The following is a 14,089-nucleotide window of genomic DNA, read 5'->3' as shown; positions in this document are numbered from 1 at the left end:
TGCGTTCTACTCCTCTATGGACGAGCCGGCCTCGGTCAGCCTGCCCGCGTACACCGTCCAAGGCGATCGATCTCGAGACGCAAGACGGCGGCCAGGACATGGGCGGTGGTCGTGGAGGTGCCGGGGGGGGGGTAAGTAGTTAACTATGCGTTGGTGCGCGCGGGAAAAAGAAAGAAAGCGGCGGCTTGACGGGTAACGAGCGGACGATTTGGTGCAGCAAGGAGACTATCGAGCGAGGGCCGCGGCCAGGGACAGCATCGCTGCTTCGGCCGGACGAGAAGAGACGACAGCGAGGGCGCAGTTGATGCTGGTTGATGCTTGTTGATGCTCGCCTTCGACGTCGCTTTTTTTTTTGCGGCCGTCGAAGCTGAGATCGTTTTGGGGCGGGAGCTTAGTCAGCGAGGACGTTGAAGACGTTGAAGCGGACGACATTGAAGAGACGACGACGACGACGACGATGATAAGACGATGATGAAGAAGACGATGATAGTGATGATGATGAAGAAGAAGATCAAGATGGTGATAGTAGTAGAGGAGTCGTCTGTTGTCTCGACCAGGAGGTGTCTGCTAACTACAGGAGAAAAGCCATGCCAGTCGACGGCTTGATATTGACTACCTATCTACGGGCTGTATCTATTGCAGAGACAGTGGTAGAGACAGTGATAGAGACAGTGATGGTGACTACAGACCATGATCGAGTCTTCCTTCAAGGCGTCACAGTCAATATCGGTATTCAATGACTACCCCTGACCGAGTCCCCTTTCACTGTCTCTTTCACTGCCTGCAAAGAAAGAAGCAGCAGAGTCACTGTCTCCAGCAGTTAATGCCTGTGGATTCCGTCTTATATCTTCACTGTCCGTCTCATCTTTCACTGTTTATCCTCCTCCAGAGCCATGTTTACCAACAGTTAATGCATGAGACGAATCACTGCTGGCTTCCCCCCTGACCCCCTATTCCTCTTGCAGCTGGGCCTCAGTCACCGTAGAATTAGCCTGGACCTGGAAATTTGTCTATAAAAGGGCCGTCGTTTCTCTTCTTCTTCCTCTTCCTTTCTTCTTCCTTTCTTATCACCATCCTCCTCCTTTCCCTAAGATATTCCTCCATTTCCCAAGATTATTCCTCCATTCCCTAAGATATTCTTCCATTTCCCAAGATATTCTTCCATTTCCTAAGATACTCCTCCGTCATACTTTGAAATATGCTCATACGATACCTAAAACTCATCTCCACCTCCTGCCTACGACTCTTCCGTTAGCAGACTACCGACTTCGACATATATACACCATGTGGTACGTCCCTTGGTTCGGTCTCTGGCACTCGCAGCCTGTGTACTGGAGGGGATCCGGATATCCTCCGGGGGCCAGGCCCTCTATCAACACCACATACTGTCGTGGCTATTATATCGTTAATTATCCCCCACTTCACCTGTATTTCCTTTAGGAGAACTCGGGGATATCAATGCTTTCAACAATAACAGCACCAGCAGTACCACCATATCCGAAGCTGGCACCTTTTACGCAGTCATGGTTAAAGTTCTTGATATAAGCAACCGTTCCATGGAATGGCTTCAACTTGGACTCTGGTTGAGTTATTCGGCAAAGTCGCCTTGTTGTCTATGACGGCATCAGAGTACGGATGCTCACGTCTTTTGCCTATCGATGATATCGCTGCATGGCCATCCATATAAATTGCCCCAGCATCCTTCTGGCGGCGTCTACACTGCAGTGCATCGCAACACTCTTATATGGTAGTATTTCGCCTTGGAAGAAGATAGCATATCTTATACCATCGGGTAGAGGGGCTCATTCTCAACTTTACCCCTACCGTCTGTCGGTGCTGCTGCCGGGGTTGCAGAATACATAACATACTACGCACCCTTGAGGCTGAGTCCACAATACAGTACACCACAACCTTCTTATATGGTAATACTTTGCCTTGGAAGAAGTTACATATACCATCGCATCGGGGGTTACAATCTCACCTTTACTCCTTACCTTCTCCTCGCTCTCAAGCTTTTCCCAGGAGAATATACCAGTCAGTCTATCCCATAACCTATATCACCTATTTCAGCGACTGACTTCTATGCTCCAACAGCTACTTCATGTTTATACGGTGGTGTTTTGATTAAACTTATCATTCACTCTATACGAAAAACTTGACGGTGTGCATGAGACACACAAACATGAGTGGAAAGCTCTTACTACAGAGAGGCATTTACATTTCACTATTTTGTGATTATTCGGCTTTCTGGTGTTTTTCACACCCCTATCTGTGAATTCGATTTCACTTGCTGCTTTCATACCGAGATTGAGCTTCACCGTCGACGAAAAAGCAGCATTTACGATTCGAGGTGAATATCCCCTCCGTGAAGGAGGGTAAGAGGCTACCTGGCTGCTCTATTTAAGTCGCTATTCCCCCGGGGGAATCCTGCCCTTTTTCCTCTTTCCTACCCACTGAGAAAGTCGACAAGCCCAACCTCGCATTCCTCAGAAAGGTTCCGGTATACACTGCTCAATACTTTACTTCCTTTATTGCAACTATCCCTGTTGGAACAATTCCCCTGCTATCTCAAAGGTACCCTTGTTGGAACAATCCTCCCGCTGCCTCAAAGATATCCCTGTATTGCCGTATACGGGTCCAGCTGTCTTTGGAGTCATGGTTGAAACCAAGAACGACGTACTAAAGGTCGTTGGTCGTGTTGGGGTCACTCGAAGGACCAGAGCTTCCCAGAGGAAGACACTACTCCAGGGTATGTCATACATTGCCATGTATTACTGATATTTTTGGCCATCGTCCCTTGATATATCTACCTATCGATATTTTTATAAGCCACGTCTGCATATACTAGTTATTGGTTATTGGCTGTATACCCACCTTACTATTGTATTGCTATTAGGAAGGCATGTTGGAATTTGAACAGGGAAGACTCCTTATGAGATACCATTACTTGTCCTCACTTACTCTCACTTGATGTCCTTATTCCTCTATTTCTTTCAATATACCATAGGAAAACAAGCGATATCACGTGTGCCACAATGTCCTGTTGGCTGTCTAGAGAAAAGAAATTAACCAACTACCCCTTTTGTGAAAGCAAAATATTTACATCCCCCTTTAGATACCACCACAGCCACAACCACGACCACAAACCACCCTCTTTGGATTTCAAAGCCTGATATACGGCACGTTAGGATGTTTACTGACTAATATGCCGTAGCCAACACGTTGCTCTCTTGGGCTAAATCCGGATCCAGTAGCCGTTCTTCTACTGAGAAAGATGGCTGCGAGTCCCAAGCTGGACAGGCTGAGATCGTTGTTCCAGTACTCAAAGATGAGCTGCTGGAACCTCACGGTCAACCTCCAGTGTGGGCTGAGGACCGAGTTGTTCTTGGAGATGCTCTTCCCTGGTTCCATTCTGTACAGGGAGGTTGCTACTACCTTGACAACATCTGCCGCGGTGTACTCATTGATGGAGACTGCGGTGATAGATCATACATAGACGATGAGGTGGTCATCACCAGAGTGTAAGTTATCTCTTGACCCAGCACAGAGGCGAGATTGGCTCTAATTCAGAAAAAGGGGCGGCTCATGCAAGAAGACGAAGGAAGGCAAGCTGGTCATGAGCAAAGACCATGATCCGAACGGGCCTATTCTTCGCTCCCTCATCAACTCTATGAGGCTCGAGATCCCTGTTGGCCTCATACTAGGTAAAGCTAAAAATTTCAATCGATATACTCCTTTATATGTCCCCCCTATCTAACATGCAAGATAGGGGCCAAGAACGCGGACTGTCGCACCAAGGTCCCGTACAATTTCAATGTCTTGGACTTCTTCAGAATCACAGATATCTGGTTCGAGCAAGTCGGAAAGCAGAAGGGCGCTCAGATGCGCTTCGAAAAGATCAGCCTCGCGACAAAAAGCTGGTGGTCTCCCAAGGGTTCTCCTGACCCTGTCCCCCTTGAACAACGCGAGTCTGTAACTCCAGCCCCAGATCCTATCTGCCTCTCTTGCTCAATTGGGACCGCTCAAGTGTTTGCTCAAGGCTGGATGTGTCTTAACCCGCAGTGTGCCGAATTCTGGAAGATGGAAGGATCACTGCCGCCATCCCAGCTCACGTTTGCCCCTGAGTTTCTCACAAAGCGGTCCAAACCAAAGAATGTTGTCCTACCTCCTTGCAGCTTGGTACCGGACCTCCTTTCAACTTTCTCCAATGATCAAACGGATGTCACCGGCACACGAATGGCATGGAAGGGCATCGTTTGCCCGCAGTGTAGAGCGTGTATTGCCAGAATCCATTGGAGGCGATGGGAATGTTCGACAGCCGGATGTGGATTTCAATACAGCCCACCTATGAACCATGTCTCGTTACGATCCGTACTGCCTGATTTGGAGATGAGCCCATCTGGTCACAGACTGCCAACTGTTCCTAAGGATATCAGCTCAATGCCAATGATTCAGTACATGAAGAATTACCGAAAGGACACTTTTGTCCTTCCGGGTGCCGGCATAGTGACCCATTTTGCAGCTAACCGAACGGTAAACAGCCGTCCCGGTGGGCCTGATGACCTCTTCAGCCTGATGCAACGTGAAGATCTAGGTCTCAGACGATACCCAATCTCTCCTTGTGTTGGTAGGTTTCTCCTTTCATTCTTTCATCCTATTCTTTCTTCTTCGATTCCTTCTCTTGGAAAGCTTGAATGTATCTCCCCGTATTGGTACCAACATGCAGGGAGCAAACAAAAATTGAGACATATCCAAAGACAAAGCCTGGATCTGTCCGTATTCAATATGCTAAAGTTATTCGGTCACAAATGCTAACTATTTAATCCTCCATCTAGTCGCTGGAACTCTGACTTCTCACTTCGCTGTCAACTATGTAGGCTTTCCCTAGCCTCAACTACTATATATTCTATATCTAATACCATGTTTATAGGGAATGCCATATAAGTATATCGTGAGCGTGGACTCTCGACCATTTAACACCGCTCCGCCGGTTATTATCAGTGCTCTCGAGCGTCTAAAATGGGCCACACGGCATACAGTGGACGCTAATGCCTTCCAAATGCCCAATGAGCTCCTTGCTCTTGGATACTTCGAGGACATGTCGATTGGGTACCATGATGACGGCGAATCGTCTCTAGGCCCAACAATAGCTACCCTTTCACTCGGGGCTCCGGCAACCATGCTCATACGTATGAAGGACGAGTACTACAATGGCTTCCGCAAGAGAGATGGCAAGGACAAGGTATATCTGCAGCACGATCCTGTCCTCCCAGGCTGCGCAAACGAAGAAGCAAGAGCCGAGCTTGCACGGAAGTTCAATGCCAAAGAAATAACTTCAGAACAGTACTTGGCTGCTCGACAAGCTCTGCCCACGTCTAGAAGAGAGGCGCCTCCGATGTGTACGATGGCGCTTAACCATGGCGACCTGGCTGTGATGCATGGACCGGATCTACAAAAGTACTATGAGGTAAGTCACTAAACCTCTGCTTTGGTGCATATTGGGACCAATGCTTACCGTAATTGTAGCACTCGGTTATTCCGTCCGGTAGACTTCGATTTGCTCTTACTGCTCGGTACGTGATGCCAGACCAGGTACCCGCGTCAGAGCATTGGAAGGGCGATTATGACCCGATCCCGGAGTTCGAATACGATGGAGATGAGACTTGAAGACAATGACTTGCTCTATCCAGTATTCTATCGAAAATTTCAGAAAGGGACCATTGAGATGGTACCCACCCACCATTCATGGTATACAAAGGAAATTATTAAAATCTGCGCGTCTTTTACAGGTCAGAGCAGCTACTGGCCTATCTTCTGCAGAGCACTCACTAAATGGCATGCATTGATTGAAGCAGCATATCATACACAGGGAATAAAGAGCTATTGAACACCGCTACCACGACGTTTTTGCCCCCGAAAAATTACCAAAAGCTCGCAACGACCCCCTACCCCCGGAAATTATAGATGGTGGGTGAGGAAGAATGGGAAGTGGAGGAAATCTTGAACCCCCGAATTACCGGCCGGAAGAAGCAGCTTCAATATCGAGTCAAATGGAAGACAAACTGCAGCCATGGTCATAGAGCTTTCAACCCCTTGGTACCTTTTGATAAGCCTGTCCCTGAACGAACCACGCAAGGACTGCCCTCCACACCGTTGTCTTCTCTGCTGCTCTTTTGCTCCCCCTCTTTGCGCCTCTGCACCACAGCATTCAAGAGACGACTCCTCTTCTGACGGCTTCGGGTTTCCTTTTCTATCTCTGTATCACTCTGTTATCCCTTCAAGCTTTGACTGGTTCTCCAACATGCCTGCTCCAGTTGGCAGAGTTTCCGCCTCCGTCACCTATCAAGCATACTTCCAGGGCCAACAATACACTTGTCAACAACAGGTGGTCAAGTCAACAAATGCTCGGTCTGGATAGAAGAACCGAATAACATCGACTTACAGGCACAGTTGCGCGAGTAAGCCAGATATGCAGATTGGAATCGGTGGCAGCCTGCGCAATCTCATATTATTTGCTAATATCTAAAGCCTCGCCAATACTATTAGCTAGGAGAAACCTCTCTTAAGTTATAGTAGGGTATAGTTAGCTATAAAAGCTACTAAATCCCGGCAAGGATAAGGATTTTCCCTTCGTTATGCTTGTATACTCGTACTCGAGCTACAATAAATTATAGAATATATTTTTTCTCTTTTTTATTCCTGAGCCATCAGGTCAGCGCCTTACCCCCAAATCAGTCAATAACTCAGCTGCTGTAGGCCAATGATGGACGAGATTAACGTCTCGATTGACTGGCTTCTGGCATGAATATTCATCTCCACGGAAAAGCATCCAGTCATTCTGTATTTTGGGGGCTGGCCGGAAAACCTCGGAGTACTCGAGAGACACGAGTAGCTACATCTTCTACCGGGTAGACATCAAGCTGATGAAACCAAGTAGAAATCTTATCGCCGAAGTCGTTGTCGAAGTCACAGCCAGTTGACGCCGCAGCCTCGGTTAAGGCTCGGCTCGGGCGCCAGTTGGCCGGGCCAGGCGCGTGGAGAAGCGAACCCTGGTGGAGGCTGGCCGGGGTTGCGGCGACAGCAGAGCTATATATATATATTCAAGAGTCCACTCCTACAGCGTCCACGAGAGCAGGGGAATACACAGGCCTTGCTTTCTGTTGCTGCTGGTTAATTAGCTAACTAGTTGATTTACTGAGCCGGCCAGATGGTGTTTTATCCGCCTGCCAGCGCTGGGAAGCTGCCCAAGGTCCCTGATGATATACCAATATGCGACTTCATCCTGGACGAGGCCAACGGTCGCATGCCGTTCGCGGAGTCGAGAGATCCGTTTGTCTGCGGCCTCACGGGCAGGACATACTCGATATCCCAGGTCGCGGAGCGCGTTGATGTACTCTCCCGCGCGCTGGCAAGGGAGTTCGGCTGGCATCCGAATCAGGGGACGGAGTGGGAGAAGGTCGTGGGCATCTACAGCTTCAACTCGGTAAGCCATGGCTGTCTTCAATTTTTGCTATTAGTGTTCGTGTTGAAAGACAAGAGTTGGCTGACTGAATGATAGATCGACTACTTGGTTCTCTGCTGGGCGGTGCATCGGCTGTCTGGCATCGTGAGCGCGGCCAACGCAGCTTACTCTGCGCCAGAGCTCGCCCATCAGCTGGTAGATTCTCGCTGCAAGGCCTTGTTCACCTGTCTACCCTCCTTGCCAAGTGCATTGGAAGCTGCTGAAAAGGCTGGGATACCCAGGAGCCGGGTGTATATCATTGACCTGCCTGCTGAATTTACTGGCTCAGCGAAGACACCCGCAGGCTTCAAGACGTTGGAGCAGCTCATCACGGAGGGATACTCGCTTCCACCGGTTGAGAGGGCCAAATGGAGACCTGGTCAAGCTGCTAAGCAGACGGCCTTCCTGTGCTATTCCAGCGGTACGTCTGGTCTTCCGGTATGTATATTAAATCTCTCGAAATACTCTTGTATCGACAGCCAACTAATACTCCTTATGTATAGAAAGGTGTGATGATCTCGCATAGGAATGTCATTGCAAATACCATGCAGATCAGGATCAAAGAGCAGCCAGAACGAGAGGCCCGTGTTAAAAGGGGAGGTTCAGCTACGGTGGTCAGCCTGGGCCTGCTGCCTCAGAGCCACATCTATGCGCTCGTTGTCCTGTGCCATGCTGGGTCCTATCGAGGAGACTCTCTGGTTGTCCTGCCCAAGTTCGACATGGCTCAGTACCTGGGAGCCATTGCAAAGTATAAGATCAACACATTGTTCCTAGTGCCCCCAATCATCATTGCAATGCTGCGAAACAAGGCAGTTTGTGACAAAGTAGATCTCTCCAGTGTCTCTTCCATTTTCACGGGAGCCGCACCACTGGGCAAGGAGACAGCAGAAGAGCTACAGGCCTGGAAGCCGTCCTGGGCTATAAAACAGGGATACGGTAGGCCCTGAATGAACCCCTTGACCTATTCTCAAACAGATACACTAACATCGCATTGTATGCAGGTCTTACTGAAACTTGCACAGTGGTCTCATCCACAAGCATCTACGACACCTGGCTGGGCTCATCTGGCTGTCTCCTCCCTGGCTTTGAAGCAAAAGTCGTCTCCCCGGAAGGCGTCGAATTAACCGGCTACGACCAGCCAGGAGAACTGGTCGTCCGCTCCCCTACCGTGGTCCTAGGCTACCTGAACAACCAAAAGGCCACCGCAGAGACATTCCAGGACGGCTGGATGCGTACGGGAGACGAAGTAGTCTTCCGAGTCTCCCCCAAGGGAACAGAGCATCTCTTCATCGTCGACCGGATAAAAGAGCTGATCAAGGTCAAGGGAATGCAAGTTGCACCGGCTGAGCTCGAAGCTCACGTCCTCTCTCACCTTGACGTTGCCGACTGTGCTGTCATCCCCGTACCCGACGAGCGGGCTGGAGAACTGCCCAAGGCCTTTGTCGTTAAGGGGCCCTCTGCTGCCGGCAAAGACGATGCGGCTGTCATCAAGTCGATCCAGCAGTTTGTGGAAGAGCACAAGGCCCGGCACAAGTGGCTGAAGGGCGGCGTCGAGTTCATAGATGTCATTCCCAAGAGTCCCAGCGGCAAGATCCTTCGTCGTCTGCTCCGAGACCGCGAGAAGGAGGCTCGACAGAAGGCGAAGGCGAAGTTGTAGATTTTCTCACTTTACATAGGCACATAGTTGGTCTTGATAGTGATTTTTGTCAGCGTAGACTGTCATATTTATAATCAACGGCACTGTGAATACAAACCTTCTACCAACTTCTTCCGTCCACTTTATTTTCAAGAAAGCTACAAATACTTAATGTCGTCTGTGATACTCTGAATTTCCTCTTCAGATAAATCTTTTTAGAGCTATCGTGATATATATTCCGTTGATTTATAGCTAGTTATCCCTCTGCTCCGAACTGCCCCTCGTCTCGCCCCTCCAACCAAAATTCTATCGCAAAGCAATACCTAAATATCGAAGGACAAGATGCCGGAGCGCCAGCAACAAGATCCGATGGACGAGGACCATGGAGAGCACATGGAGGAAGAGTTCATAGACGATGCAGACGCAGAAGAGATAGTCCAGGTCGACGATGACCACCCGATGGAGGAAGAGGACGAAGAGCTACTGCTCGAGAACGACTCCGCCGCACACTTCGACAAGCATACAGACTCGATATTCTGCATTGCGCAGCACCCAATCCACCCTGAAATCATAATAACGGGCTCCGGAGATGATACCGCATACATATTCGACTCCAGCCAGGCTGCTGCGGCCGAGAAACCGCTGCTGCCGAAGAGCTACGAGACAACACCACAGCAAAGTAAAGAGAGAGAATCCCTCCCCGTCATAGCGCATTTAGACGGACACAAGGACTCGGTAAACGCCGTGTGCTTTACTGCTCCAAGGGGTGAATATGTGATCACTGCTGGTCTGGATGGGAAACTACGTGCCTGGAAGGATACAAGTGAGAACCTGGCGGGCAGGGCATGGCAGTTCCTGGCCGAGTCGCAGGAAGTCGAGGAGATTAACTGGATCGCTACTTGTCCGTCAAGTAAGGCCGGCGACGATGAGCAAACAAAGAATGTGGTTGCTATCGGTGCCAGTGATGGCAGTGTATGGGTGTACCGTGTGGATGCAAGTGAGGAGGCCGCAGAACCGTTGACGATAGTGGCTACCTATTTCCAACATACAGCGCCTTGTACTGCTGGCGCATGGACTCCGGACGGACAATTGCTGGCTACCGTCTCTGAAGAAGGTAGCTTTTACGTGTATGATGTGTTTGGGGCTGCGGCTGCTGCTGGAGTTACTGCTTCTGCCGGTACGCAGTCGGTTGTTGCGTTGACGGTCCAGGACCAGAGATTCGCTGTGGAAGGGGGATTATATTCGGTTGCCATCTCGCCTTCGGGCGCATTTGCTGTCGTTGGTGGTGCAGAAGGTCATATCAAGGTCGTTGGACTCCCTCGTTTGACAGATACATCTGCAAAGTCCAAGGTTAAAGGTAAAGGAGGCGCCGGTGCAGCTAGTGGTTCTGGGGCTGGCACTCTTCTTGCCTCTCTCCAAGCTCAGTCAGACGGCATCGAGTCCCTGTCTTTCTCCTCTCCTCCGCTGAACCTCCTCGCAGCTGGCTCAGTGGATGGGTCCATTGCCCTGTTTGACGTTGCGCATAGATTCGCTGTTAGACGACATATCCGTGGAGCCCATGAAGAAACAGCTGTGGTGAAGGTTGAATTCGTTCACTGCGAGACCAATACTGCCTCTGCTGGTACATCATCCGGCAGACCATGGTTACTTACCTCCGTCGGAATGGATGGAGTGGTAAGACGATGGGATACCCGCGGCGGCACTGTAGCTGCCGGCCATGGACTTTTGAAAGAATGGAGAGGTCATGTTGGCGTATCTGAGAATGAAGAGGGAGAACAGTCTGGTGGCATATTAGGCTTTGTACAGGGAGATAAGGAAGGCAGACGGATAGTCACTGCCGGTGATGATGGTATAGCTCTTGTATTTGAAGAGTAAGGGGTGTTACATCTATGGAAATGAAGAATTGTGGCAGATGGGTTATTTCTCTTTTCAGCATAACGGACCAGCATAGACCTGATGTGAATATGAAAAGTGAAAAAGTAGGTTAGCCGTACATAAATCAGGCAATAAGAAAAAAGCAAGGACTCAATAGTACAAAGTTGTTGTTCCCATTTGCGCCTTTCAGTAGAATATGTACAACGACTCTTGGAGTCCGAATCTCAGCCTCCGTTCCAAGATATAAAAAGGGGGTTCCCGCGGGTAGCTCTATAAAGTCTGTTTGGTTTCTGGACGTTCAAATCGACCTTTTGAATTGCATTTGTTTCTTTGCATCTTGTTTCCTGCTGTCGATGGACTTCAATGGTGACCCTCTTCCTTGTGGCCGTGATGGTTGTCATTCAGGAACGCATACTCGTATCCGCAGTATATGGCAAAGGCAACCGTCGCAATTCCGAGGCCTGGGAAGCCGGTCTTGAATCTGTTCCATCGGGAGAATGGGCCTGTGTATCTCCATGCCTCACTGTACAAACATTCCAAGTTAGCTCCAAACCTGAACCAAAATGTGGCGAAGAAACACAAGCAGTTGGCCAAACGTACTGTCGCTTCCATGGATCCCTTAGCGCCCATTCTGATGTAGGAGAGGCCGCAGCCTTGAAGGTCTTCATGTCGAAGCCGGTTGGGTTTGGAGGCGCCATCTCGTCGTAGGCGGAGGGGTTTAACAAATAATGCCACAAAAAGAAGTCGACGGTCGTCCAGCTAGTCTAAATTTTTGCAGTCCGCTGTCCACAGTAAGCCCGCTATTGTGCTCCAGACGCAGCAGCAGGTCAATTGAGGCTCGATGCCGGCGTGTCTGGCGTGGTCGGTCTGGTTTGCAGGAAGTCCAAAGTTCGGCCGTCGTCGAAATTCAGTGAAGTTCGATATGTTGGCCGCGGGAGCTTCTAACCGGATGCGGTAACGGGGCTTGGCGAAGCTCGAAGCTGAAGACGACGAAGACGCAGAAAAGAACGACGACGGCGACAGCGACGAGCCAGCAAGAGCCAGCAACGACGACAACGACGACGACGACGGACTGCCAGCAGACAACTGAACGCCAGGAGACAGCGACAGCACGCAGACGGCCGGACCCAGGAGACACGCCGGGAGACACCACCGGAGTAACGATACTGCGAGCAGACAGCGCAGGGTTGAGGTGCCTGGTGCTTGGCCAACCGCTCGCTCACATCCTGATGCTCCTTTCGACCTCCTCACCCCCCTCACGCAGTGATACATCTCGCGCTTCGTAGCATCGATGCCGCCGCCGGTCAACCGTTATGGCCCTTCGGGCATGACGGCCCCTTTCCCTCACCTCCAGCAAGCACATCTTCAGCAGCAGCAGCAGCAGCAGACCCAGCACCACGCTGGGCACCCGCAGTCCAACGCCGGCCTGCCCCCTCCCTCGCTGGGCGGACACCCCGGATTCGGGCCCAGCAACCCCCAGTCAAGCATCAATCCCTTCAGTATACCCGGTGCCAATGGTATTGGAGTTGCCGGCTTCCCTACCGGAGCGGGCGCGGGGGTGCTGGGCGACGGGAGTGGCACCGGACTCGCCAGCCATGCCGCACAGATGGGGTTTGTAAGGGGTGCTCAAATGCAGCAACAACAGCAACAGCAACAGGCGCAACAACAACTACAACAGCACCAAGTCCAGCAGGTTCATCTCGGCCATGACGGTCGCCTCACCATGGACACCAAGAGTAACGCCGTCAAATCGAGGATACGTGATGTCTGGAAGCACAACCTGGCGCAGGAAATGGCCATGCTACGGTCATTAGTAGAGAAATACCCATACATCAGCATGGTAGCCCATCCATCCCCCTCATAAGCAAAAAAGTGACTTCTTACTGTTAGTCGGCGGTGGCTAACAGCGTCTAGGACACGGAGTTCCCAGGCATAGTCGCCCGGCCCATGGGCACCTTTACCACAAAAGCAGACTACCACTACCAGACTCTACGGTGTAATGTTGACCTCTTAAAGATGATACAGCTCGGAATCACCCTCTTCTCCGAGGACGGGGAAGTTCCTCCAGTTACGGCCACGCATGCGAATTCAGAAGGGTATAATGGCGTCCTGGTACCCGCACCGTGTACCTGGCAATTTAACTTCAAGTTCTCTCTCGAAAACGACATGTACGCTCAGGAATCTACTAGCATGCTGGCCAAGGCTGGTATCGACTTTTCTCTCCACGAAAAGAACGGCATCGACCCGCTAGACTTTGGAGCCTTGCTTATGAGCTCTGGGCTCGTCCTGCTTGATGACGTTCACTGGATCTCTTTCCACTCCGGATACGATTTTGGCTATCTCATGAAGATTATGCTGTGCAAGCCCCTGCCGGATGACGAGAAGGACTTTCACAAACTCCTCAACATATTCTTCCCTTCACTCTTTGATATAAAATACCTCATGAAACACGCCGGCCGGAATCAAACCGCCAATGGATCTCCACTAACCCATGCTGCAGCCCAGATTATAGCCAACCTTGGCCAGAAGTCCGGCCTTCAGGACATCGCTGATGAGCTAGGAGTCAAGCGAGTAGGTATTGCCCACCAAGCCGGTTCGGACTCCCTCGTCACCGGTGAGATTTTCTGGAAAATCAGACAGCTTGTATTCAACGGAAACATCGATGGATCCAAATATTCCGGTCAGATCTGGGGGCTCAATGGCCAGATTGCTGCCGTGCCTTTCTATCCTGGTAATCAGCCCCTCCAAACCCCCGGTCCTAATGGAACTGTTATGTACTCTGCCGCAGGAACACCTAGTACTCCGAACACAGGCCACGCAGCGTTGAACAGCCATCAAACTCCCGGCCGTCAGACAGGTAGCATAACCCCTGGAACCGGTGCATATGCGAATTTCCACCCACGATCCTAAGATAAGAAGCAAACTCAAACCCATAATATGAAGGATAGCCGCACAAACGACAAAAAACCCAACATCCTTTTTAACTATCTATAACATTTCCCTAGAAAACTTGGAGGATGGCGCTTTGTGTGTTCTACGACACGAATGTTCTTTTTCTTCTCGGTGTTTTCTTCCTT

General features: G+C 50.4%; 8 protein-coding genes across 8 annotated transcripts; 6 read left to right on the top strand and 2 right to left on the bottom strand.

The window, feature by feature from the left end:
- Positions 1 to 395: 395 nt before the first annotated feature.
- On the bottom strand, positions 396 to 1,104 carry ARB_04027 (uncharacterized protein; the record flags this gene model as incomplete). The annotated part of the gene is made up of 3 exons (XM_003017105.1): positions 396 to 571; positions 752 to 871; positions 999 to 1,104. 3 exons carry the CDS (start codon positions 1,102 to 1,104, stop codon positions 396 to 398), a joined length of 402 nt encoding a protein of 133 aa, XP_003017151.1.
- Positions 1,105 to 2,655: 1,551 nt separating this feature from the next.
- On the top strand, positions 2,656 to 5,667 carry ARB_04026 (uncharacterized protein; the record flags this gene model as incomplete). Its single annotated transcript, XM_003017104.1, has 8 exons — positions 2,656 to 2,749; positions 2,921 to 3,025; positions 3,215 to 3,521; positions 3,571 to 3,704; positions 3,770 to 4,696; positions 4,836 to 4,873; positions 4,931 to 5,467; positions 5,527 to 5,667. The coding sequence occupies 8 exons, from the start codon at positions 2,656 to 2,658 to the stop codon at positions 5,665 to 5,667; spliced, it is 2,283 nt and encodes a 760-aa protein (XP_003017150.1).
- Positions 5,668 to 5,964: 297 nt separating this feature from the next.
- ARB_04025 (uncharacterized protein) lies at positions 5,965 to 6,231 on the top strand (the record flags this gene model as incomplete). The annotated part of the gene is made up of 1 exon (XM_003017103.1): positions 5,965 to 6,231. One exon carries the CDS (start codon positions 5,965 to 5,967, stop codon positions 6,229 to 6,231), a length of 267 nt encoding a protein of 88 aa, XP_003017149.1.
- A 976-nt stretch (positions 6,232 to 7,207) lies between these two features.
- On the top strand, positions 7,208 to 9,158 carry ARB_04024 (uncharacterized protein; the record flags this gene model as incomplete). Its single annotated transcript, XM_003017102.1, has 4 exons — positions 7,208 to 7,483; positions 7,559 to 7,939; positions 8,005 to 8,437; positions 8,524 to 9,158. The coding sequence occupies 4 exons, from the start codon at positions 7,208 to 7,210 to the stop codon at positions 9,156 to 9,158; spliced, it is 1,725 nt and encodes a 574-aa protein (XP_003017148.1).
- A 321-nt stretch (positions 9,159 to 9,479) lies between these two features.
- ARB_04023 (uncharacterized protein) lies at positions 9,480 to 11,012 on the top strand (the record flags this gene model as incomplete). The annotated part of the gene is made up of 1 exon (XM_003017101.1): positions 9,480 to 11,012. The coding sequence occupies one exon, from the start codon at positions 9,480 to 9,482 to the stop codon at positions 11,010 to 11,012; it is 1,533 nt and encodes a 510-aa protein (XP_003017147.1).
- A 360-nt stretch (positions 11,013 to 11,372) lies between these two features.
- Positions 11,373 to 11,710, bottom strand: ARB_04022 (uncharacterized protein; the record flags this gene model as incomplete). Its single annotated transcript, XM_003017100.1, has 2 exons — positions 11,373 to 11,535; positions 11,613 to 11,710. The coding sequence occupies 2 exons, from the start codon at positions 11,708 to 11,710 to the stop codon at positions 11,373 to 11,375; spliced, it is 261 nt and encodes an 86-aa protein (XP_003017146.1).
- A 629-nt stretch (positions 11,711 to 12,339) lies between these two features.
- On the top strand, positions 12,340 to 12,876 carry ARB_04021 (uncharacterized protein; the record flags this gene model as incomplete). The annotated part of the gene is made up of 1 exon (XM_003017099.1): positions 12,340 to 12,876. One exon carries the CDS (start codon positions 12,340 to 12,342, stop codon positions 12,874 to 12,876), a length of 537 nt encoding a protein of 178 aa, XP_003017145.1.
- Positions 12,877 to 12,959: 83 nt separating this feature from the next.
- ARB_04020 (uncharacterized protein) lies at positions 12,960 to 13,922 on the top strand (the record flags this gene model as incomplete). Its single annotated transcript, XM_003017098.1, has 1 exon — positions 12,960 to 13,922. One exon carries the CDS (start codon positions 12,960 to 12,962, stop codon positions 13,920 to 13,922), a length of 963 nt encoding a protein of 320 aa, XP_003017144.1.
- Positions 13,923 to 14,089: the final 167 nt, after the last annotated feature.

Source organism: Trichophyton benhamiae (genome assembly GCF_000151125.1).
Source record: "Trichophyton benhamiae CBS 112371 chromosome Unknown contig01293.0, whole genome shotgun sequence".
NCBI classification, from domain to species: Eukaryota; Fungi; Ascomycota; class Eurotiomycetes; order Onygenales; family Arthrodermataceae; genus Trichophyton; species Trichophyton benhamiae.
Note: the sequence above shows the minus strand (reverse complement) of the source record. Positions and strands in the feature narration are given on the sequence as shown.